At 38.4% G+C, this 24,508-nt stretch overlaps 1 protein-coding gene across 1 annotated transcript in view; it reads right to left on the reverse strand.

The window, feature by feature from the left end:
• Positions 1–24,508, reverse strand: part of ANAPC1 (anaphase promoting complex subunit 1) — an 86,596-nt gene that overhangs the window by 9,154 nt on the left and 52,934 nt on the right. Inside the window, 16 exon segments of the mRNA XM_049784457.1 lie at positions 1,028–1,166; positions 1,720–1,787; positions 2,098–2,175; positions 3,510–3,627; positions 5,961–6,047; positions 8,313–8,506; positions 9,945–9,998; positions 10,091–10,181; positions 10,626–10,702; positions 13,096–13,170; positions 14,177–14,255; positions 15,312–15,394; positions 15,543–15,677; positions 17,460–17,551; positions 20,964–21,198; positions 21,878–22,149. Of these exon segments, the coding sequence (XP_049640414.1) occupies positions 1,028–1,166; positions 1,720–1,787; positions 2,098–2,175; positions 3,510–3,627; positions 5,961–6,047; positions 8,313–8,506; positions 9,945–9,998; positions 10,091–10,181; positions 10,626–10,702; positions 13,096–13,170; positions 14,177–14,255; positions 15,312–15,394; positions 15,543–15,677; positions 17,460–17,551; positions 20,964–21,198; positions 21,878–22,149 (1,877 nt within the window).

Below are 24,508 nucleotides of genomic sequence, written 5' to 3' on the forward strand. Positions count from 1 at the left end.
CTAAGCGTGAGGCAAAAGCACCTGGGCACAGGCCAGGAACAAAATAAGTAACATAGACATCCTGATTACTTCAGATTGTACCTCAAAGGGTCTTCAGCAGAAATATATTTGCTCACAGAATTCCTAAAACTAAAGCCAGACTCAGAAATGGGGGGTTGGTTATAGAATACATTCCCAGGATTGAAAACTTGTTTGAAATCCACAGCAAAGAACAAAATATAAACAAAGCCTCACAAGAACAAGTCCTAAGTGTGATATTATATATTATATATAAAAGATATAACTATATTTCATTTAAAAATGAGACACTCATAATGTAACCCTGCCAGTTTAACTATATATTATATACAATATTATATAATATACAATAATATTAATATATAACATAGTATTATATAATATGTAATATACAGTAATATATTATATCATTATATATTATATGTAATATATAATATTATACAATAACTGTGTCTCATTTAAAAATGAGACAAACTCACTAACATAACCCTGCCATCATTTTACGCTTACCAAGTGTGAACCACAGTGCCTAAAAATGGAGGGGATGTGGCTCTGTAGCAGAGTGAGGCTCTGTTGCCCCTTAATCTGTGAGGCCACAGGTTCAATCACCAGTACCAAGCGCACACTTCAACACTGCAGCAACCATCACAACCACTGACTACAGCTAGTGAGAAAGCGCCACCAAGCAACCTTTTTCTATTGTCTTCCCAAATTATGTGAATCTTCACAGGCTTGAGAATCAGTAAGTATCATTTTTAACTTAATTTGTTTATAGCATTAAGCTATATTGTTACTGCAGCTAAATTTTAAAGAAATGGAAGATGGTACATGCTATACAGTTATCACTAAAAAGGTCAACACTCTCAAGGTTTTTGCAATCACAGCAATGAGACAATAGAAGCTACACCTAACTTGTATATTAGATATTATCAAAAGGCACAAGTGTGGAAGGGCTAGTGGCCATGGAATGATTCCTTGTGAGCCTTCCGAATCTATTGGTCAACACTACCTTGAAAGCACGAGCTTCAGAGTTTCTGTTTGCAACAGTCTGGGCCAACAAACTCTGCCACCCCATTGGATCTTCCTTGTAGGAGAGTTGACCTGCTCGGAGCTTAACATATAAAACCCCATCCTTGGAAAGGATTGACCTAAAAGAAATCAAGCATGAATTTAATACAAAGTCAAGGAAATCCTTGGCCACATACTGTATCCATAGGGGGTAAAGTCTTTACTGTCTCCAATTGCTATCATAATTTAAGTCACTTCAAAAAAATAAATGAGCACTGAAGAACACGGAAAATGTTCTCATGAAGATAGTTGTTCGGGATTTGATTTCTCATGTTAAATATTTGTTTTCTACTTCAAATTTTCCTTCAAAGGTTCAGGCTACTGTATTCAGCCCAGCACCAAATCAACATATTGTCTTGGATGAGATTAAAAAGTACCATGAACCATTTCAAATAATGTATAGCCAGAGGAACCATACAGAGGACATGGCAATTGCCTTGTATGCATCTCGCTCAGCACGCCAGTGGTCCCCAGAGCTTCTCCAGGATTGATCCCTAAATGCAGAGCCAGCAGTAAGCCCTGAGCACTACTAGGAATGGCACAAAACCAAGCAAATAAAACAGATTGTAAATCAGTCCTCCCCTTTACTTCTATTCACTTCACAGATCCATTTGAGAAATTCAGTATACTTACTTCAAGTGTTGGGTTCCCTTACTTAAGTCTATAAGAAGCTCCCAGTATCGTGGGCCTTTAACTTTTATCTGCCAAATAAATGTAAAACAATTCATTCAGTAGGAAGGACTGCTTCTCAGAGGAGGAAGAGTAAGTACAATGGAACATGACATGAAGGCATGACCAAGTTCTACTTTGCAGATCAAACATGTGTGTGACGCTAGCCCCAATTCCACTGAGCTCATCATGAGATCTCCAAGAAAAGACTTTCTTGATTCTTCATCACTCACCTGAGACCCCTTTCCGGTACTCTCTAAGACAGTGAGAAGGGAAGTTCCTATTCAGCTAAGTATCACACTGTGACCCCCAGCAGATGTCCTTAAATCACAGCCAACTCACCTGCTTTAAAAGATGGAGTTCTGGAAGAAGGGTAGGAGCCATCAACTCTTCTTTGGTCTGTGTATACCACTGTGTACCCTTTACAATGTTAAAGGAGACTCATAGTTAACCACTGTTCTTAGGGCAGTAACACAAAAGAAACATCACCTACGGGCCAGAGGGTGATGGGGCTGGCACACATCACCTGGAGGCCCAGGTTCCATCCCGAAATCTTATGGTTCCCTGAAGCTAATATTGAGGCAGAGAAGAAGGACAGAGAGAAAATGGGGACACATGTGTTGGGAAATGTGCACTGGTATAGGGGTTGATAGTAGACATTGTATCACTGAACCTCAACTATGAACAACTTTGTAATTGCATATGTCATGGTGATTCAATAAAGTAATTTAAGAAATACAGACTTTACATTGTAAAGTTTAGACAGTCCATAAAATGTTATAAAGTTCTCTCTGATATTCAGGCCTTAATGAAGGCTATAGTCCATTGCTGAGCCTACATCACCCTTTACCCCTGTAAGCACCTACATACCACATGTGGCTGCACTGGACAGTGCATCTCCCTGTCTCTGCAAGTGCTGTCCCCTTGGCTGAAACTCTCAACCCCAATATCGTGTCTGCTATATTGGGGATAGGAATTCCTTAAGAATGACAGCAGCCCAGCAATTGTACAGTGGGTAAGGCAATTGCTTTGCATATGGTTGTTTCTGGGTGAACCAAACCCACATGGTCCAAGCATTACCAAGAATGAGTGGTCAGGAGTCACCTCTGTGCATTTTAAAAAGACTGGAGAATGGGGCCATAGCGATAGTACAGTGGTAGGGCATATGCCTTGCATGCGGTTGCCCAGGATGAGCCTCAGTTTGATCTCAGGTATCCCATATGGTTCCCCCAAGCCAGGAGCAATTTCTGGGCACGTAGCCAGGAGTAACCCCTGATCGACACCGGGTGTGGCCCAAAAACAAAACAAATAAGCAATCAAAACAAACAACCACAGAATGATATTTTAATGGTCAGTTAGCAGTTAGAAGGAAAGTTCTTAAAATTTTCAGAACAAAGCACCGACCTAAAGAGATTTTCCATCAAACATGTGGTCTGGGATTTAAAGCAATCTCCTAAAAAAGCAAAGAATAGCTTTAAATGAACGTGTCCCGAAAAGACTATATTACTCAGGTAATGTTCTCAGGGACATTTTCAAACTATAAGCTCTAATTACAAAAGATTAATCGATGATCTCCAAGACATATTACTCCCACAGTATATCAGTGATTTTATATGGCCTGGAAGAATAAACACAACTTTGCAAGCCTCTGTTTTTTAATGGAGTTTAACTTGCAGCAGTCATCTTTTAAAGGACCACACTTGAGAAAATAGTGCCAAGATTGACTAAATAAAAGAGGTGAGATGAAGGGTTACCTTATAGGTAACTTCTAAAAGGGCGTAGCACGGTGTGTTTGTGTCCACATCCACAGGAACCAGAAGTCTTGGTTCAGCAGCTAGCACATACAGGTGTCGGAGAGCCTGGAGGTGATACCTATAGGAAAATACAGAAGAGGTGACAAACAAGTACAAAAAAAATAGTTCCAGGGGCCGGAGAGAGAGCATGGAGGTAAGGCAATTGCCTTTCATGCAGAAGGTCATTGGTTTGAATCCCGGCCTCCCATATGGTCCCCTGAGCATGCCAGGAGCAATTTCTGAGCGTGGAGCCAGGAATAACCCCTGAGCACTGCCGGGTGTGACCCAAAAACCAAAAAACAAAAAGAAAAAAAAATAGTCCCTATTTTGTTGTAAATGATGGAGTCATATCTCAAAAATGAGAACATTAATCCTAAAGGCAGATGAAGCTTTGTGAAAAAAGAGAAATATTCTTCAAAAAATTATACACATTTGGCCAAAGCAAATAGTACAGCAGGTTCGATCCCAAACATTGCATATGGCTCCCTGGGCACCACTTAAGAGTGATGACCCAAGGGGCCCGAAGAGATAACAATGAGATAAGGTGTTTGCCTTTCATGCAGAAGGATGGTGGTTCAAATCCCGGCATCCCATATGGTCTCCTGAGCCTGCCAGGAGTGATTTCTGACCATAGAGCCAGGAGTGAGCCCTGAGCGCCGCCGGGTGTGACACCTCTCCCCCCCCCCCCAAAAAAAGTGATGACCCAGGAGTTACTGCTGAGTAGTATAGAGTTAGGAGTAACACCTGAACAATGCCAGGTATGGCTCTAAAACAAACAAACAAAAATATATATATATAAATACATGCTCATTTATCTAAGAATTCTTTGATTTTCCTCCAATCAGAAGTTTTATAGGGAAGACGAATTCTGGAACAGCTTTCTGCTCAACACAAGCCAATACTTGTTAACTCTAGTTAACTTCTAATTAACTTTTTTTTTGTTTGTTTGTTTTTGAGGCCACACCCATTTGATGCTCAGGGGTTACTACTGGCTAAGCGCTCAGAAATTGCCCCTGGCTTGGGGGGACCATATGGGACGCCAAGGGAATTGAACCACGGTCCTTCCTTGGCTAGCGCTTTCAAGGCAGACACCTTACCTCAAGTGTCACCTCACCGGCCCCCTAATTAACTCTTAGTTAAATTTTTTTTCCCTTTTTGATGTGACACAAAGAGTGGGTTCTCCTCCTATACTCCTGTATATCAATAAACACTCCTTAAAACAGTGCAGCAAAATTAATGAGTAGGATTATAACAATATTTTCCTTCATCCTTTTGAAACTTTATAACAATAATTTATGTTCTAATTTTTACCTGAGAATTTAAATACACATATAAGCAATTATGTTTTTTCATAAGATAAAATGAATTTGCCAAATTTATTCCTTTTATCTGTTAGCCCTCTTCTTCCCATCTGAACCTACCCAATCCTATAAATTTAGCAGAAATAAAACCAACAAATAAAACCAAACCAAAATACCTGAGTTGTAATTACTCAGAGATTCTTGGTGCTTATCACCAAACCGCTTTGTTGAAAAGTAAAAAGGCAACTGGTACTATGTTCACCAGTATGTGAGACCTGCTCCCCCTGTGGTACCTAATGAACAATTGACTTCAATGATACAAAACATCTTTTCCAAATTGACAAGCAAGAGACATGCTAGAGTAACATTAACTTAACAAAGTCTTAAGTGCCACCCACCACTCAGGTTTGGGACTCAGATCATGCTGCTTTTGAGGAACAGCTATTTTTCTTTTACCATTGGTTCCATATGACTAGTTTTAATATGATGGTCTCATCACTTCTAGACAGGTGGTCATGGCTGCCTCAGCAGAGTTCTGTGGTCAAAGCAGCTGTCACAGGAATCTAAAGGGTGACCATCTTCCCATGGTTCTCTGCACTCCAAGATACAGAACTTTTGTATTCTCAGACTGCTTCATGTCTGAGGTTCTATTTCTCACAGCCACTGGTAAATCATCTGATTTTTTTTTTTTTTTTGCTACACCTATTTTCCTAGTCTCCGCTGTCATTTATATGAAACTTTGAAGCATTTATTAAAAGAAAAAAATTTCACAAAGAAACTGACACTAAATCAAATTGGAATGCAGCCATTCTAATATAAAGCCTGTTGTCTTCAGTATGCTTCTGAGCTACTTTTGGGTCCTGTTCTCTGCTTCATATATTCACGCCTAAAAAGGAATCTGTATGACAAGTAGTAAAAGGCCAGGCAGTCAGAGACTGACCAAGTTTCTCTTCTGGGCAAATGCTTTGCAAAATGAACCTATTAGCCAAGGAGATAAATAAATCCAGGAACATTATACACCTAACTCAGAAAGAAGTTCCCAGAACCAAAGCATGACCACATGGTGCTTCAAGAACTGATGAAAGCTGTTTCAGGCCAAATCATGACTTACCGGTTGTCAGTGCTGTGGGCTGGGAAATGTGGGTAAAGTGCACAAAGAAGAGCGGCAATGGAGGCGTTCGATGTACTCAAGGAGTATCTGCAAAACAGAGCAGGAGCAGAAGGTGGGACTTGCTGGACACACTCGCAGGACATTCTTGGGCCAGAAAATGAGGGCCCTGTGGCAGGACATACTGAGGACATGCCTTAGAGCAACTGTGCAAATGGATCAGTGATGTGACTGCTTCACTTTCCCTTTAGTCCTTTAGTTGTACTTTAAGAAGTTATTATTTAAATTGATTATTCCTACAAATAAAATAAGTGATATAAGTGATACAAGCTAAATAAATGATATAGACGTGAGCAGAGGGGCCAGAGCGACAGTACGATGGGTAGGGCATTTCCATTGCATGTAGCCAATGCAGATTCAATCTCTGGCATCCTGTATGATCCCCGAAGCCAGCTAGAATTAATTTCTCAGTGCAGAGACAAGAAAGCCAACAGGTGTGGCTCAAATAATAAAACAAACAAAGCAACAAAGTGAGCAGAATATGGGATAGAGCAGTGGGTACGGCACTTGCCAACCCAAGTTAAATCCACAGTATCCCAGATGATCCCCTGAGCTTGCTAAGAGTGAATCTTCAGGAGTAACCCATGAGCATTGCAAAAACGAAAGTGAAAAGAATAAATTCTTTTCTTTCTTTATATTACATTGTAAAGTTATTAAAACACTCTATTATAGGGACCGGAGAGATAGCATGGAGGTAGGGCATTTGCCTTGCATGCAGAAGGATGGTGGGTTGAATCCCGGCATCCCATATGGTCCCCGAGACTGCCAGGAGTGATTTCTGAGCGTAGAGCCAGGAGAAACCCCTGAGTGCTGCCGGGTGTGACCCAAAAACCAAAAACAAAATTAAAAAAAAAAAAACACACTCTATTATAAAGACATGAAAAAAATTTGAATATAATCAGGAAAATGGAAATATCACAGTGAGAGATCATCAAGTGGCAAAATTAAGAAAACTAGCAATAGCAAATTTGACAAAGATTGAGAGCAAATCAATCTTTTTGGTTCCTTTTTGGTAGATGTATAAAATCCTAAGCACCTGGAAGCACTAATGGTACTTCCTACTGAAGTTCAGCATAGATAAATACATTATGACCCCAAATCTACATATGACATAATCAAGATGTGTACAAGACTGTTTATTATTCCTAACAGCCCCAAGCCAAGAGAATCAAGAACGAAAGAACAAGAATCAATAAGACCAGAATAATAGACTAGTATAATCATCAGGCACAAAATCACTGTTCTCTGCAATATTGATGAATCTCACATATCTAAGCATAATGCTGAGCAAAAACATTTAAGGAAAAAGATTTCATTTAAATTTTACAAATAAACAAACTAGTCTACGGTGTTAAAAGAATAAACAGTGGTTCTCTGGGGGTAGAGTACCTGGAAAAGGCACAGCAGAAAAAGAAATGGGCGGTATCTACCAAACTATGTGGTACCAAAGAAATTTTCACATTATAATCGGTCCAATGAGCTGTCCTACAGATACACTATTTTTTTTTTGGGGGGGGGGGGTGAGTGTTCACTCCGGGCAGTGCTCTGGGGTTACTCCTGACTCTGTGCTCAGAAATTATTCCTGGCAGTCTCAGGACGATATGGGATGCCGGGATTCAAACCACCGTCCTTCACCATGCAAGGCAAACACCCCACCTCCATGCTATCTCAATGGCCCCTCACAGATACACTTTTATGTATGTGTACCTTAAAAAAAAAAAAATCACTAAAATTCAGAACTTTTTTTTTCTTTTTTGGTCCAGTTTGGGGGCCATACTCAGCGATGCTCAAGGCCTACTCCTGACGGGGCTTGGGGAACCGTATGCATTGCTTCGGATTGAAATTGGTTCAGTCACAAGCAAGGCAAATGCCCTCCCCACTGTCCTATCTCTCTGGCCTTACCAGAGCAATAGGGTAGTGATCAAAACTTGAGACATGAGAGTGGGAAGCTGGTAGTAAGGAAAAATAGGAATCTACATTGGAAATCAAGTAAAAAAATCTGAAAACTAAGAAAATCTCAGAATTTGCTGAATGACACTGCTCATGACCTTTGAGAAAGCAGCTGAACAAAAAAGTCATGTCATTAAACAGCTGGAGAGCAGGTGGTACATGGGACACGCAAATATGATAAATAGGACTAAATAGGAGTTAATGAGAAAGAAGGCTTTCAAGGTGAGAGTGCCTCCACATAAGCTAGCCACTAGTCTGAATGGAAGTTTTGTGCTTCTCAAAATAAAAATTTCACTCTCACAGATCTTGACATGAATTCATTTGAGCAATATCTACATTACTTACCTTCCTCCTCCCAAAAACAGAAGTCCGAGGGCCATGTGGTGGGCTAAGTGGAAGCCGTAATTCATTTCACCACCCGTTTTCATGTGCAAAAAGCGACAAAGCTGCAAAACTTTTAGGTTCCCTGAGCCAGCCATCACCATGGCAAGAGACAGGAGCACCACACTCAGGCAAGTCTCTAGATTGTAAGGACCTGTCTGGAAATGCAAAAAGATGGCACGGACATATGAATGACACACTGCTGCATCACACTTCTTTACTATCAAAGTAAATCTGCAAGCATTAAAAGGCTACATATATCAGTAAATATTTTTCATTTATTAAAAGATATTTCTGGGTAGAGATAATGCAGAATGTATGGCACTTGCCTTACATGCAGCCAACTTGGGTTCAATCCCTGGCACCATTTATGTCTCTCTGAGCCTACAAGGAGTGATCCCTGAGCAAAGAGCTAGGAGTAAGTCTGGAATAAGTTAGGTGTGGCCCTATAACCTCTCCTCAAAAATTAGTTTGTCTGACAAGAAAGTATTAAGTTCAAAATAAAAAATTCAGAAAAGTATACAAAAGGAAGTAATAATGACTTGAAGTACTGCCAAACACATAGAGAAGCTGTTAACATTTTTTGGCTTTTTATGGCTCCAAATCTCCTGTATCTGCTTTGATGTCAAATAAAATTATACATTATTTTTAACCATTTGAATTTATGCAAGCAATCTTTCCTCATATCTTAAAGTATGATTCTTGACTGCTACAGTAAAAGTAGTTTCACTGTATAATAACATATGAATATGCCATAATCAAGTTCAATAATTTTTAAACTTAAAATCTAGGGGGTGGGGGGGTAGTACATCCAGTGGTCCCAAGGGCTAGTCCCAGTAGGCTTAAAAGGATCATGTAGTATAGAAGATTAAACTGGGGCCAATCATACGAAAAGCTGCAACTTACATGTACCTTAATGAACTCCTGGCCCTTCTTTTTAATGTTTTTGATGATGCAATATTTTTTCATATTATAAATAACTTTGCATATATCTGTGTGGGGGTTTTTTGTTTTGTTTTGTTTTTTTGATTTTTGGGTCATACCCGGCAGTGCTCAGGGGTTATTCCTGGCTCTACGCTCAGAAATCGCCCCTGGCAGGCACGGGGGACCATATGGGATGCCGGGATTCGAACCACCATCCTTCCACACACAAAATGCCTTACTGCTGTGTTATCTCTCTGGTCCCATCTGTGTGGTTTTTATAGAAAGTAAATTATTCCAGTCTTTTTGTTATCAGGATAAATGCTACAAAAGTAGCTCTAATTTTCTATCTACTACTCATTTCTTAAAGGTAATTACTGGTCTTCAGCCCTAAGAAAGAACTGCATATGGAATGGCATTCCATGAAATTTATAGTCTTTCTTAGTCTCCAGCCACAATAACTGCTATCTTGGATAGCCTTCAGAGGAAATCATATTCTCATTTAACTGATATCCCAGAACAAAAATGCAAAGATGAACAAATGCCTCAAAGTTCCCAAATTTGATTCTAAATCCAGACAGCAGACAAAGTTGGCAAAATTATAGAATAACTGAATTATTAGTGAATTATCTTTTCATTTAACTTTCTATCCAATGAGAATCATAAAAGACTTACTACAGAAGCATTAGGTGCAGACAAATAAGCCATGAAATCCTTTGCAAATTTATGCTGCAGGAATAAAAACAGAAAAAAAAATCCAAGTTATAAAAGCATAAAAAAATTATTAAAAAGATAAAGCAATAAACTAATATACTCCTTACCAAACAGTTAAATGCAGATAAATTTTCTGAGCCAGCAAAGCGAAAGCCTAGAGACAAGCATGCGCCTGCAATGATGTAGACATGTGCTTGCCTGGAAATAGATAAGAGATTCACTACCATTGTTTTGCTTTAAAGTTAACCATTATTATAATCTCAGGGCAAATATAACAAAATTCCTAGCCTCTCAATTAGTTTCTGGGAACAAATTCTCAATTGTGCCTCCAGCTCACTAACGCAACTTCCATGCTATTTTTTTCTGAAAAGCACATGTGACCCTTACCAATAATGGATGGCACTTGACTATAAAATACACAGCAAAAAAGGATTTTTAGAATTCACTGCCAATATATTTAAATGAAATATAAAATAGAAACCTATGATTACATCTCCAATATTATTCATTGAATTTCTGATTAACAGGGGATTCAGAATAACTCATTAACTAAAATCACAGATAATATAGTTTCTACAGTCCATTTCAGCTAATCTTTCAGATGTAAGGACACTGATTTGTAGTAGACATTTTATGACTTACGACAAAGTTTCCAGATTCAAATCCTCTGAGCAGGGCAATTCAATTTCGCTAAGAGAGATGCTATTTTCTCTTATAATCTGTCAAGACAGAAAATAAAATCCTTAAATATCAATATATGAACTATGTATGGATAAAACATAATTTGGAGAATAACAGTGTTAATCAGGGCAATAATTTAACCTGCCTTTTCTGACTGGCATGTATGGGACCATGTTTTCCTATTTTATTGAATTGAACTCTAGTTACTGTATGCTAGTGACTAGGCATGAAAGATGGAAAAGACATAGGAGATTGTTCTAGCAATCCAGTATAATACAAACACATATAAATAATCAAAAATAGTAAATTGAATAGTAGGGTTGAAGACAGGGTTCATGTACTTGTCTTGCATGTGGCCTAATCCAAGTTTGATCCCTGGCACAACATGGTCTCCTGAGTATGTTGAGGAATGAGCATGAAGCTAGGAGTAAGTATTAAGCACTGGCAGGTATGCCCCAGAATGAAAAAGAAACTATTAATTTATTTCCACCCATGCAGAGAAGGCAATGCTTCAACAGCTTATAGTACAGCACTGCAATTATTTCTATGAAGGAAAAAGTGCTTGTAGTTATATTAGACAAGTCTTAAATTCAAACCAACAACTTATAAAGTGAACCTTTTTTTTTTTTTGCTTGTTTTTGTTTTGGGGCCACATCTGATAGTGATCAGGGGTTTCTCCTGGCTCTGTGCTCAGAAATCACTCCTGGCAGGCTTAGGGGGCCATATGGGATGCCAGAGATAGCACAGTGGATGTTTGCCTTACATGGGGCTGACCTGGGAGAGACCTAGTTTGATTCCCGGCATCCCATATGGGCCCCCAGCCTGCCAGGGTCAATTTCTGAGTGCAGAGCCAGGAGTAACCACTGAGTGTTGCTGGGTGTGGTCCAAAAATCAATCAATCAATTAATAAATAAAGTTTAAAAAAATTTTAAGAGAAAAACATTAAAATCTGAATTCAAGCTAATACAGACATTCTAAAAGATGTAAACAAAAATGCTACAAAATTTAACTTTAAAATTTATCAGCCTATGTTGGATTGCATAGAGGAGTAGGAAAAATATCTATAAACAATCAAATAATTTATATAGATTGAATATTCATTATAAAAGGTAATTAATGATAATTAGTGTATTTAGGACTGGAGCAAAAACACAACTGGGAGGACGGTTACTGTGCAGATCCCTGGCATCCCATATGGTCCCCAAAGCCTGACAGAGTAATTTCAGAGCACAAAACCAGGAGCAACCCCTGAATACAGCTATGGCTCAAAAACCAAAAAAGTAATTTGTGATTAAATTCTTAAAGAGTTTTTATCTTTATATATATATATATATATATATATATATATATTTTTTTTTTTTTTTTTTTTTTTGGTTTTTGGGCCATACGCAGTGACGTTCAGGGGTTAATCCTGGCTCTGCACTCAAAAATTGCTCCTGGCTTGGGGGACCATATGGGACACCAGGGGATTGAATCGCAGTCCATCCTAGGTTAGCTGTGTGAAAGGCAGACGCCTTATTGCTTGCACCAGTGTTCCAGCCCCTCCAGTTTTTATCTCAAAAAAATTTTCATATTAAATCAAATATCAGCATTGATTAAAATAAAAATTTATTTTAAATAAAAAGTGAAATCACCACACATGGATTAAAGGACAATATTTAAACTATTTACTGTATTGGACATAATTTTAATGAAATTCTGAGTATCTACAACTATTTGATGTGCTAGTATGTTATATGTTAGTAAAATAAGTTATTAAATAAGAACGGAAAATTCATGTCAAACAGCATCTTAGATAAATATGCACTTAGAACAAAATTTTAAAAAACACTCTAGGATTTCTTTTTTTGTTTGTTTGTTTTTTGTTTCTGGGTTACACCCAGCAGTGCTCAGGGGTTCCTCCTGACTCTATGCTCAGAAATCGCTCCTGGCAGGCTCGATGGACCATATGGGATGCCAGGATTCAAACCACTGTTCTTCTGTATGCAAGGCTAACACCTTACCTCCATGCTATCTCTCCGGCCTCCACTCGAGGATTTCTTAAAAACCATAATTCTGGGCATCTAAAACTGAAAGGCAAGGCTATACTATGGTCATTAGTCAGCAGACAATCTTACAAATGATAGCTCCAGGGGCCCAAAAAAGTGCTCAAAGGGACGGGAACCAGCTCTGCCATTTGCCACATAGTGTCCAGCACCACCAGGACAGAGTCCCAGGCATTTAATAAGCAGGGAGCAGCTCCTCAGCACCTTCAAGTGTGGCTGAAACAGAAAGTCCCTGTGTTCTCAAAATACTGCATTAATCAAATTTGCTTTCCTAAGAAAAATGTTTTATACAGTTTTGAAAACTCTCCAAGAAATTCTAATTCTATGCTATATAATATATAACCTATATAATCTATGTTAGGATAACACTTATTATACAGACTTACTTGAGGAACGTTGCTGTCAACCCACTTGGAATTTGGCAAGATGTCATCCCACAGAATCAGGCATCGGGCAAGAGTCTTAAATAAACATTACAAATAAAATTAATCAAAGCAGGCAACGTTTACAAATTTTCTAAGAGTGACCAAATCAAACAGAATTTAGGAATCAGTTCCCAACAAAAGACTGAAAACAAAGTAAGAATACTCATTAAATAAAGTTATGATTCAAATTAAAGAAAAAGATTAGATTTTTAAATTCAAAAAGTAAAATTGAATTAAAGGACTATAGAACTTAACAAAAATGTGTTCCATAAAAATAAAAATCTTAAAAAAGTGTATATGTGGGGCCCAAGAGGTGGCACTAGAGGTAAGGTGTCTGCCTTGCAAGCGCTAGCCAAGAAGGACTGCGGTTCGATCCCCCGGCATCCCATATGGTCCCCCCAAGCCAGGGGCAATTTCTGAGCACTTAGCCAGGAGTAACCCCTGAGCATCAAACGGGTGTGGCCCAAAAAACCAAAAAAAAAAAAGTGTATATGTCTACTTAATTTACAAACTTTCATAGAGTAAAAGCGTCTAAGTCAAATAATAAGATACCAGGATACACAAAATTCTGTCAGGGCACTCACTAAATGACCCTACCCTCCCACTAGTACCACCAAGACTAACTAGGAGCCCAGGGCAATGCAACTTGGCCTCTAGAGGGGGGTGGAGGAGGGACCAACTGAAATGGGGCTAGTAAGATAGTTCGGGGGTCAAGGAGTGTGCCTGGCATGCGCAAGGGCCTGAGATGGATCCCTGGTATCACATAGCCCCTAGCAAAGTCAGGATGCCTAACACTACCAAGATAAAGTAGCTAGGCCAGATGGCATGACACTACCAGGTCAGACTGAACAGTCTGGCCTGGCTGGCCAAGCATTTCTAGGAGCGGCTGCAGGTACCCTGAGCAATACTAATTCAATAAAAAAAAAAAAGTTATTAAAAATTATCTTACAAAATGACTGCTATCTGAACCTAAGCATGAGAGCCATGAATAGGTGCCTTTTTCCTCATATTAGCAGAAATGAAAAATAGCCAAGTACCATACCCTAAGCAAAAGAAATTCAGGTTTCACAAAGTCCAGCAAATACATAGTATCAGGAGCTCGGAGCCAATCTGCAATGGATCTGTTGGTAGAAGAATAGCAGTAATCCTTAGGAGAAGATAAGATCATCAAGAATCCAAGACAGAATCCAGAATATATCTTATCCACTCCATTCATAGTCTCCATGTCTTTACAGAGTTTAAAACCATCTAATGTAAAATTAATTATATGCTTACATATAAAGGTACAGACTTTTAGTTTTACTTCATTGAAATATCTCTAGTGAGATATTTATCTCTAGTGAAAAGACATATTTATAAAAATCATAACAGAATATGTATGTTTAGCATCACTTTGTTAACCTTATATAATTACCAAGTTATCCAAAATCTTCAATGTGAAAAATTGCCAATACTGAAAAATGTCTTAGAGCTAGATAGTATAGTGGGGAAAGTACTTGCCTTAGCCCCAGGTTCAATCCCTAGCACCACATATGATTCTGAGACCTTCCACGAGTGATCCCTGAGCAAAAATCTAGAAGTACTGAGCTTTGTGTTGGGTATGACCCCCAAAAATAAAAGGCTTGAATCTTAGAATCATTTCCTTATCCAACTTAGTATTTTATGCAAAATGACAACTGTCAGAGTTCTATTTTCATGAATCAGCATTAATCATTGGAGATTTAAGAAGTAGAAGGTACGGCCAAGAGAAAAACTCCTGGACTAAATAGAAATCATTTTTATAAATAATAACCAGAGAGGGAGTAAAGCTCACTATTTCTTGCTTACCAGTTTTACTTCTACAAAGTTAATGAAAAGTATGTCTGTTACATCAACTACAAAACAAATGAATAGAAACCAGCATTATATTATCAAATATAAACATAGAAATGTGACATTTAGAGGCCAGAACAATAGTACAGCACACAGGGTGTGTGGGATTTGATCCCCAGTATCCCATATGGTCCCCCAAACCTCCAGCAGTGATCTCTGAGCGTAGAATTAGGAGTAAGTCCTGATAAATGCTGATTGTGGCCCCAAAACAAAAAACAAACAAAATAACCAACAAAATAAAAAAGTGGTTCTAGATGAAAATAATCTAGTGAAGTGTGGCTTGAAAAGAGTTCAAAATGCAATACCTGTTGTTAGTCTTTAAGTAGATCATAGCCAAAGCCAGAGTGGCACCTGGACAAGTTACATCCACATTGATGGTATCTCCTTCCTATTAAAATAAAAGTTTATCCCTATAAAAAGAGTTCTGAACAACACAATTATGACGAGCTTCGACTTAAAATCAATGTATGTGTGAGAGCTAGTTTAGAAACAATTTCTTAGCTTTCACAATTTTGATCAGTTTCGTTAACACTTACTTTGATTTGATAGCTTGGAGATTTATGCTTCTCCCTATGCATTCCTGCTTGAAAACGCCGATGACCTCCAACCATATATTGATACAGCTGCTCGGGCACATTAAGATCAGACATCCCGATCAAATTACTGCCGTGCTAAAAAACAAAATAATGTTCGCATCAAAGGTGTGGAATTATGGAATAAGATCCACAACACATACCATGACAAATGAAATGAACAAATTTCATAGAGAGGTATTTTTGTGTATTTCCTGACATAAGAATTACTCCTGAGTTAAAAGTTATTAATAATTTTGATTACAAATGGTCACACACTTATGTTGAAACTAATGTTTTCATTAATTATATAAAGATTTTAAAAATAATTTACGTTGCTAATTGTACAAGAAAATATTGAGTATATAAAACTGAATATTGGGTATGATCCTTTTCATAGCAACAGCAACTATTAGAACTAAAATAACTTAATTTCTTTGCTTATATATGATATGTTTAACATAGACTACATTATTTATTTTGATGACTATCAGAAAACTATTTTATAATTAGAAAAATGAGGCAAAGGTGATTAAGCCCAAGGTTATAGTCAGTGGTAGAGGTGAATATAAATCAAGCAGTTTGGATCCAATCTATAGCATTACTTAATCACCAGTCAAAACAATTCAGTGCCATGAAACACTGGTTGGATACAGACTACAATAAACCTCTAGTGTGATGCTTGTTAATTTTATTAGGTGCTTCCTTACTTCATCTGTGAAATGGAAAAACTATAAAATATTAACAATTTGGGGAGTGAGGTTTTCGGCTAAGACCTGGTGGAGTTTAAAGCTTACTCTTGGCCCAGGAGTCACTCCTGAAAGTGTTTAGGGGACCATATCTGGTGCTAGGGATGGAAAATGGGTCACCCACATGCAAGGCTCTACCTGGCTCAACAACTTTCTTACATAATTTAGTTTTAATAGAACACTGGAGGTTCTTCCAAGGATCTGCAATCCAATTAACATCATCATCTAATGAAATGGTTTGGTAATTTTATGTGACAGCTTTAGAACAAGGTTAGATGGATAAGAGCGAAACTATCAACTCTTATTAAGCAAATGTCTTTGTAGAAATTGTGTTGCTTGTGGAAAACCCTATGAATAGGATGGAGCTGACAGTGAGCTCTGGTTTAGCTCCAGCAACTACTGTGATTCTTAAGGCTCCCCATCGTAAAAACATTTTCACTATTTTCTGGTTTTTGACTTGATTAGACTTTCACTTCATTTTATGTTTTGAACTCACTCGAGAGTCTTCATTCCCTTTTTGGTGATAAATATTTTACCCCTAAATTGGGGAAAAGCCTCAATGCTGTATTTTTCACTACAATTGACCTCTAGTTACAAACCTGACTCTTTGTAAAATACTCAGAAAGAAACTATTGAGTGAGATGAAGAGATAGTACAGAGGAATACCTTGTATGCAGCTAAGCCAAATTCAATTCTTGGCACCAAATATGGTCCATTGAGCCCCACCAGGAGTGTGATCCTTGAGCACAGAACCAATAATAAGTCTTGAACACAGCCAGATATGGCCAAAAACAAAACAACAAAGGTGGGGGGGGGGGAACAGGAGAGGGAAGAGGAGAGGCAGACAAAGAGGAGGAGTAAGAGGGGAGAGAGAGAGGGAGAGAGAGGGAGAGAGAGAGAGAGAGAGAGAGAGAGAGAGAGAGAGAGAGAGAGAGAGAGAGAGAGAGAGAGAGAGAGAGAGAGAGAGAGAGAGGGCGGAGAGGGAGGAGAGGGAGGAGAGGGAGGAGAAGTGGAGGAGGAAGAGGAAAAGGAGGAAAAGAAGGAGAAGAAAAAAACAGAAATGGTTGAGGATGATATATAGTTAATTAGGCCTCAAAGACATTCACTTCAGATAAACCCAGACCAGACTTACCCCCAAGCAAACCATGCCAAGAGCCAAACCAGCAGCTACAGAGTAGGATTCTCTGTCAGTGCAATATTCCATCTCAGGACCAGGGGGGCGACCTATAAAATAAAGAAAACAAAGTCCAAGATGATCTTTTCAAATTCCAACTTACAAAATTTGGTGAGTTAACTTTCTCTTAAACTTTATTAAAAAGTCTACATGCAGGAGCAGAGCTATAGTATAGTGGATAAAGCATTTATGTGCCTTGCACACAGGGAACCTGGGTTCAGTCCCTGGCACCTGATATGGTCCCTCAAGCACTGGTAGTGATTCCTGAGTGCAGAACCAGAAGCCCTGAGCATCACTAGACATGACCCCACCCAAAAAACAGACAAGACGCAATATGATCTCACTCAGTAAGACAGAAAATAATCACCCACTGGTATTTATAACTGTCTAGGAGTCCTCAAAATTTATTTTACTTAGTCAATTAAAAAGCACTGACTTCTAAACACTAAAAACAAGTTTGCATTTTTTTAAAAAAAATACCAAAAAAAATTATATATAAATATATATTTTTCTGTTTGTTTTTTTTGGGGGGAGGGCCACACCTGGCGGTGCTCAGGGGTTACTCCTGGCTGTCTGCTCAGAAATAGCTCCTGGCAGCACAGGGGACCATATGGGACACCGGGATTCGAACCAACCACCTTTGGTCCTGGATCGGCTGCTTGCAAGGCAAACGCTGCTGTGCTATCTCTCCGGGCCCATAAATATATATTTTTATATTTAATTTTTTTTAACTGAATCACCATGAGATTCAGTTACAAAGTTGTTAATGATTGAGTTTCAGTCACACAATGTCCAACATCCATTTAATCACCAATGCATACTTCCTACTCCCAAGAACAAAGTTTTTAAAAGGAATGCTCCAAACAGAAAAAAAAGGAATCTTTTACATCTTGTTTATCTTTTTTCTTCTGAAATCCACAGATCAGTAGTTAAAAATATATTGATTAAACAAAAAAACAGGAAAATGCTTCTTTTGAGCATATTAAATATTATGTTCCAAACATTTGGAGAAACTGCAGACCCAACAGTACTCTGAGCTCAGGGATCATTCCTAAGGGTGTCTGGAGCCAAGGATGAACCCAGTATCATCTTAGCTACTATCTCTCTGGCTTCCAAACATTTATTTTATATTGATAAACTGAGCTCTACTCTGATATAATTTACATGTTTTAATCACGGGCCACTCCTGGCACTATCTATCTGGTCCAGCACTGAGTCTGGCACTTTAAGGGTACTCTGATGCTTGGGACCACAACAGTTGGAGGTTGAGGGCAGCATCAAAATTCACCCGTCTGATCCATCTCCCTTGTCCACAAAATTCCCATCTTTAAAATTATACCATAACTTTGAGGGGCCAGAGCAGTGGCTCAGTGGTAGGGAGTTTGTCTTGCACACGACCCAAGAATGACTGTAGTTTGATCCCCTGATGTCCCATATAGTCCCCCAAGTCAGGAACGATTTCTGAGTGCATAGCCAGTAGTAACCCCTGAGTGTGGTGCAAAACAACAACAAGCAACAACCAAAAACAAACAACCATAACTCTAACTCTAGGTAGAAAAAAATACTCTCTATAAAGACTCCATCCTCCAAAAGGAAACAAATACTCCTGGGTTTTTATCCCCAGGGAAAGAATACAATAACAAATTATACAAAGAAGAAAGTTGATTTAGGAGAACCTCCCAAAATCTGGAAGTTCTTTTCCTTTCTAGTTTTCCAAATAAAAACTTTCACTGTGGGACTGGAGAGATAGCACAGCAGCGTTTGCCTTGCAAGCAGCAGATCCAGGACCTAAGATGGTTGGTTCGAATCCCGGTGTCCCATATGGTACCCCGTGCCTGCCAGGAGCTATTTCTTAGCAGATAGCCAGGAGTAACCGCTGAGCACCGCCAGAGTGGCCCAAAAACAAACAAACAAAAAAAAAACAAAAAAAAAAAAAAAAACTTTCACTGAATTCAGAAAAAAAAATTATACAAACAGAATCAACATAATATTTAGGCATAGCACAACAAATCAGAAATAAACTTTAAAACTCTTTTTAAAAAATAAACCTTTTTAAAAGCCCTATAAATATGAAAACAGGCAATTAATGGAACACTGATAATACATAAATCCAGAGGAAACCTATATATAAATTGTGAGAGGTACTATGTATGTGATCTATGACATTATTACATATTATGTTATGTTATAAATTGCCTTATATACAGCTTTTAAAAGTGACCCAATCTTGATTATCTTCTGAATAAGTGCTTCTCAAACCAAAATTAACATAGCTAGAAATACTAAGATAATAAAATCTCCACTCCAAGAGAATAAATTGTTTGGTGAAAGCATGAACAGGGGGCATAAGGGAAACATTCAGGTGATACTCGGCCAACCAGGCAGGACCTTTCACAGTTTTGTCCAGGTGATGCAGTGCTCCTAAGTTCCAGTCATTTAGGGGCTATAAGAGTCAACTTAGCAGTGTTCAGAGACCCTGCTGGCTACCTGAGGTGGGATGTGGACTTGGGAACACATCAAAGCCTCCATGTGCTCCAGCCCTTTGAGTTCTGTCCTGTCTCTGCAACTTGAACCCAGTGTCTCATGGCCCTCTAGTGCAAGTACATACATTCACACTCCTGACACAGCCTCATGTGGATTTAAACATTTCACTAATTTTAATCAGGCATCTTAATATAATGTGAGCAAGAGCCTGATATTTAGTTCACCCTTTTGCCATTATTTCATTCCATAAAGATGACCAAACTAATCTAGGTTCAAATCTAAGTAGAGAAGAACTGAAAATCCACTGCTCATTTGGGGGCTGGTGGTCATGTAGTCTTCTTGAAGCAAAAGCTGACATCTTCCTAGCAAATAATGTACCTTTAGATACAATGAGATCCAGATCTCTCAGTAGAAATCTAAATTACTGAATATTCTATTAATCCCAGTACCATTTCCATATATCAGGGGAAGAAATAACATTTAGACAAATTTCCAAAAGTAAAAACCCAATTACAAATCACAAAATCATTTGACAACGAACATACATGCCAGTTCACAGGAAGAAAACAAGTCAATCACTTCAGTTCCATTGGAAATGCTTTTATATACCAATCCCTCTGTTTTTTAGGGCCAAAATAATCCACTTTGGACTTTGGCATGTTGCCTGCTAGAAATAAACTGAGCAATTCAGCATAACATGTGACTGAAGCCTTAGGCAGACTTACATTACAGACTCACCACCACTAGAACTCAACATTAAGCAGCTAACCAAATATATAAACTAGTTACCTGAACATCCTAGAAAAACATTACTTGTAGGCTTATGGTTTGGTCTATTTTTGGTACCAGGTCATTCTGTGCTCACTAGCACTACTGTTGTTAGCCTTGCTTTTTGCTAATTTTTCTATCATGTTACTTTGGTTGCTATGGCCTGAAAGAAGTATGCCTAGGAGGATAACACCACTACTAATTCTATACCTATTTCAGCGAGCAGAACTTCTGCAGTATGTCGATGAGCTGTTCCCTGATAGACGAGACCAATGCCAACTACTGCAGCCACCTGGACATTATGAGGAACATCAAGCTCCGTGGATGTGGGGGGCAAGAGAGCAGGAATGTGAATGCTGAGAAGTCGTGTGATCGACATATCCATGGTTCCTAGTTTAGCAGCAGAAACACCAAGGAGGAGCCCAATGCTTGTCATTTCATGGCCCTAAGACGAAAAGCAGAAAGTTACTCCAAAAATAAATGTTCAAACTTAAATAAAATATTACCAAATATTTCCTAAGACACTAAGAAGCACCTAGAATAAAACAGCAAACAGAACAGATAAGGCACTTATTCTCATTAAGTTTCTCCACCTAATACAGGAGAAAATGCATTTTGAAAGCAAGGGTGTCCCCTCCCATGCAGTGCTCAGGGAGACCAGGTCCCATTCCCAGCAACACAAGCCAACTGAGCCAGGACTATAAGGTTTCTATATGATTATGACTTTAATATCAGTCATCAACACAGAAAATGAATATCAAAAGCCACTCAACTCAGTACTTTAAATGAGTGTTTATATATGGAAGAGGAGTGGTTATGGCAAGACATTATAAGAGTCTGGTTGACCATAAAACTAAAAGGCTAGTTCCTAAAGTTGATATGGGGAATGTGTTACAGAGGAAGAATGTTTAAGTGGTCAGTAGGTTCACAGGCTCCTAGATCTACATTAATAGAAGCAGATCACTAAATAGTTCTGACCAGGGAAGACTCAAATTTTCGTGGTAGAAGCATTATTCTGCTGTGAGAATAGATTCAGAGGGACAAAGTGAAGACAGCAAAGGTTGGATGAGAAGCAGCTACAACAGTCCGGTGAGCTGACCTGGACTGGAAACACAAGGGCTCACCTTGGTCAGGTAGTCATGGATATTGAGAGTAGCCAGCTTAGTGAGGTGGCCATTCAGACCCAGGGCCATGAGGAAGCCTGCATACTCATTGGCCAGCTCGGCATGTTTGGGTTTGTTGTAAACAATCCATGCAGAGTCAATCTGGGAGGCAGGGGCTATCTTGAGGCCAGCAGCGACGCCATTATGGAAGCTAGCCCAGCTGGTCATGTTCGGGGGCACATCAATGTTGCCACTGTTGAGGTCCACTGTTGTGTTCCGAGGAGGGGCCCTACCTAGAGGAGCAAACCAAATTGAGAAGTGAGAGACTAGAAATGCTTAGCTTTCAAATGAGTGGACTCAAATTGGAAGGAATAAAGAGAGATACCGTTTAACTCAAACCCCATATTTCCATAATACCTAGAATGATAGGAGATACCAAGAATATACTTTTGAACATATATGAGATAAACTTGATACAAGACAGAAAAACTAAAACTGTTTAAAATCATTGCTTTTTGGAGGCCGGAGCAATAGTGTAGTGGTAGGGCATTGGCCTGGTACGTGGCTGACCTAGGAAAGACCTGGGTTCAATCCCCAGAGTCCCATATAGTACCCCAAGCCAGGTGATTTCTGAGCACATAGCCAGGAGTAACCCCTGAGCATCACCGGGTGTGGCCTAAAATCCAAAATTAAAAAAAAAAAAAATCATTGCTTTTTTGTTAAAGTACATACAACTATGAAAAGATACCCAATTTTTTTATTTTGTTTTTGTTTGTTTGTTTGTTTGTTTTGGGGGGTCACACCCAGCAGCGCTCAGGGATTACTCTTGGCAATCTGCTCAGAAATAGCTCCTGCAGGCACATGGGACCATATGGGATTTGAACCAACCACCTTAGGTCCTGGATCAGCTACTTGCAAGGCAAAAACCTTGCTATCTCTCCGGCCCCCCAATTTATTTTTATATGAATTGAGAACACATATTATTTTAAATATTTCTTAAAAAATAGTACGATATTGATTTAAAAATAAAATAAAAAATAACATCACAATTAAAGTGTCTAATATGTTTCAAAACGTGATTTACACTGATAATTTTAAATATGCTACTCCACACTTTTCTGGACACTAAAGAAAATGCCATTTTGATCTACCTTAATCTTAACTTTATCTTAAGTTTATCTATATATCTACCTATATATTACTATTCAAAAAAAATTTTTTTTAGTTTTTTGGGTTCACACCCGGGAGTGCTCAGGGGTTATTCCTGGCTCTATGCTCAGAAATCACTTCTGGCAGCCTCAGGGGGCCATATGGGATGCCAACCACCTCCTTCCGGATGCAAGACAAACACCCTACCTCCAAGCTATCTCTTCAGCTCCTACTGTTCAAAATTTGAATATCATTGTTAAATCTAACTCAGAGAGAACTCATTAAATTTAATCTTATAAAGTATTTAGCAACAACAAATATATGTTCTTTGAATTCTTTTTCCAGACTTTTAAATCTACAATGTTTATAGGAAAACACTAAATCTATAATACATTTTCAAAATCCAATGATAGCTCAAATTATGGATGAAAGTTTAAAATACTCTAAATCTTGGGGCCAGAATGATAGCATATCAGTAGGGCCTTTGCCTTGTATGTGGCTGAACCCGAACCGACGCTGGTTTGATTCTCAAGATCCCATATGGACTTCCAAGCCTCCCAGATGCGATTTCTGAGTGCAGAGCCAGGACTAACCCCTGAGTGACAACAGTGCGATCCCAACAAAACCCAAACCAAAACAATAATAATAATAATAATAATAATAATAATAATAAAAGAAAATACTCTAAATCTTGCATAAAGTTGCATGGCTACAGTTCAGTAGAGATTTGAATATATTTTAAAGCAGTTCTGAAAGTTATAAAAACTAAACATTTTTAGTATACATGTATATACATATATAAAATCATTAAGATTAAGTATAAAGGAAATACTCTAGTCTTTACCATTTTTTTGAATCTAAGATTTAACTCAAATGCTGATGCATGAGATTGCAAAGAAACACATTCATGAGTTATACCACTTATTCTAAAAGACAAAAAATAATTAATATAGAGGAAAAATAATTAAACTTTCTAAAGCAATCATTCATCATTCTCATGTACAAGAGAAAATGAAAGGCACCAAATAAGAGTATATTTTCAACAAGGACAACATGCAGAGTCGGGGAATGGCTCAGCAGTTGCAGCATTTGAGTGTATGACCTCATGCTCAAGGCCTAGCTTCAACCCAGCACCACATACAGACAAGAGTCACAACATACAAATTAGCAGACCAGGGCAGAGTGGAATAAGGAATTATTTGAAGAAAATATTGTATCCTACAAGACCATTTTTTCTAGTGGAGAGGGCTACCAAAATCTTGAACAAAATAAAATTTTTGCAAACACCTTCATAGACTGTGCAATGTTTTTTTAGGAACAACCTGAAAAAAGACTCTAATCTACTTCTATCAATGTTTGAACTACTTTTACATTAATAACCAGAACAGCTATTACAGTATTTAAAAATCACTAGAGATTTTAAAAAGACACTTCTTTGGTTTTAACAAAAATATTCAAAGTAGTACCACCGAGCAGATACTTGATATTTCCTTCCTCACTGAA

This window comes from Suncus etruscus, chromosome 12 (genome assembly GCF_024139225.1).
Source record: "Suncus etruscus isolate mSunEtr1 chromosome 12, mSunEtr1.pri.cur, whole genome shotgun sequence".
NCBI classification, from domain to species: domain Eukaryota; kingdom Metazoa; phylum Chordata; class Mammalia; order Eulipotyphla; family Soricidae; genus Suncus; species Suncus etruscus.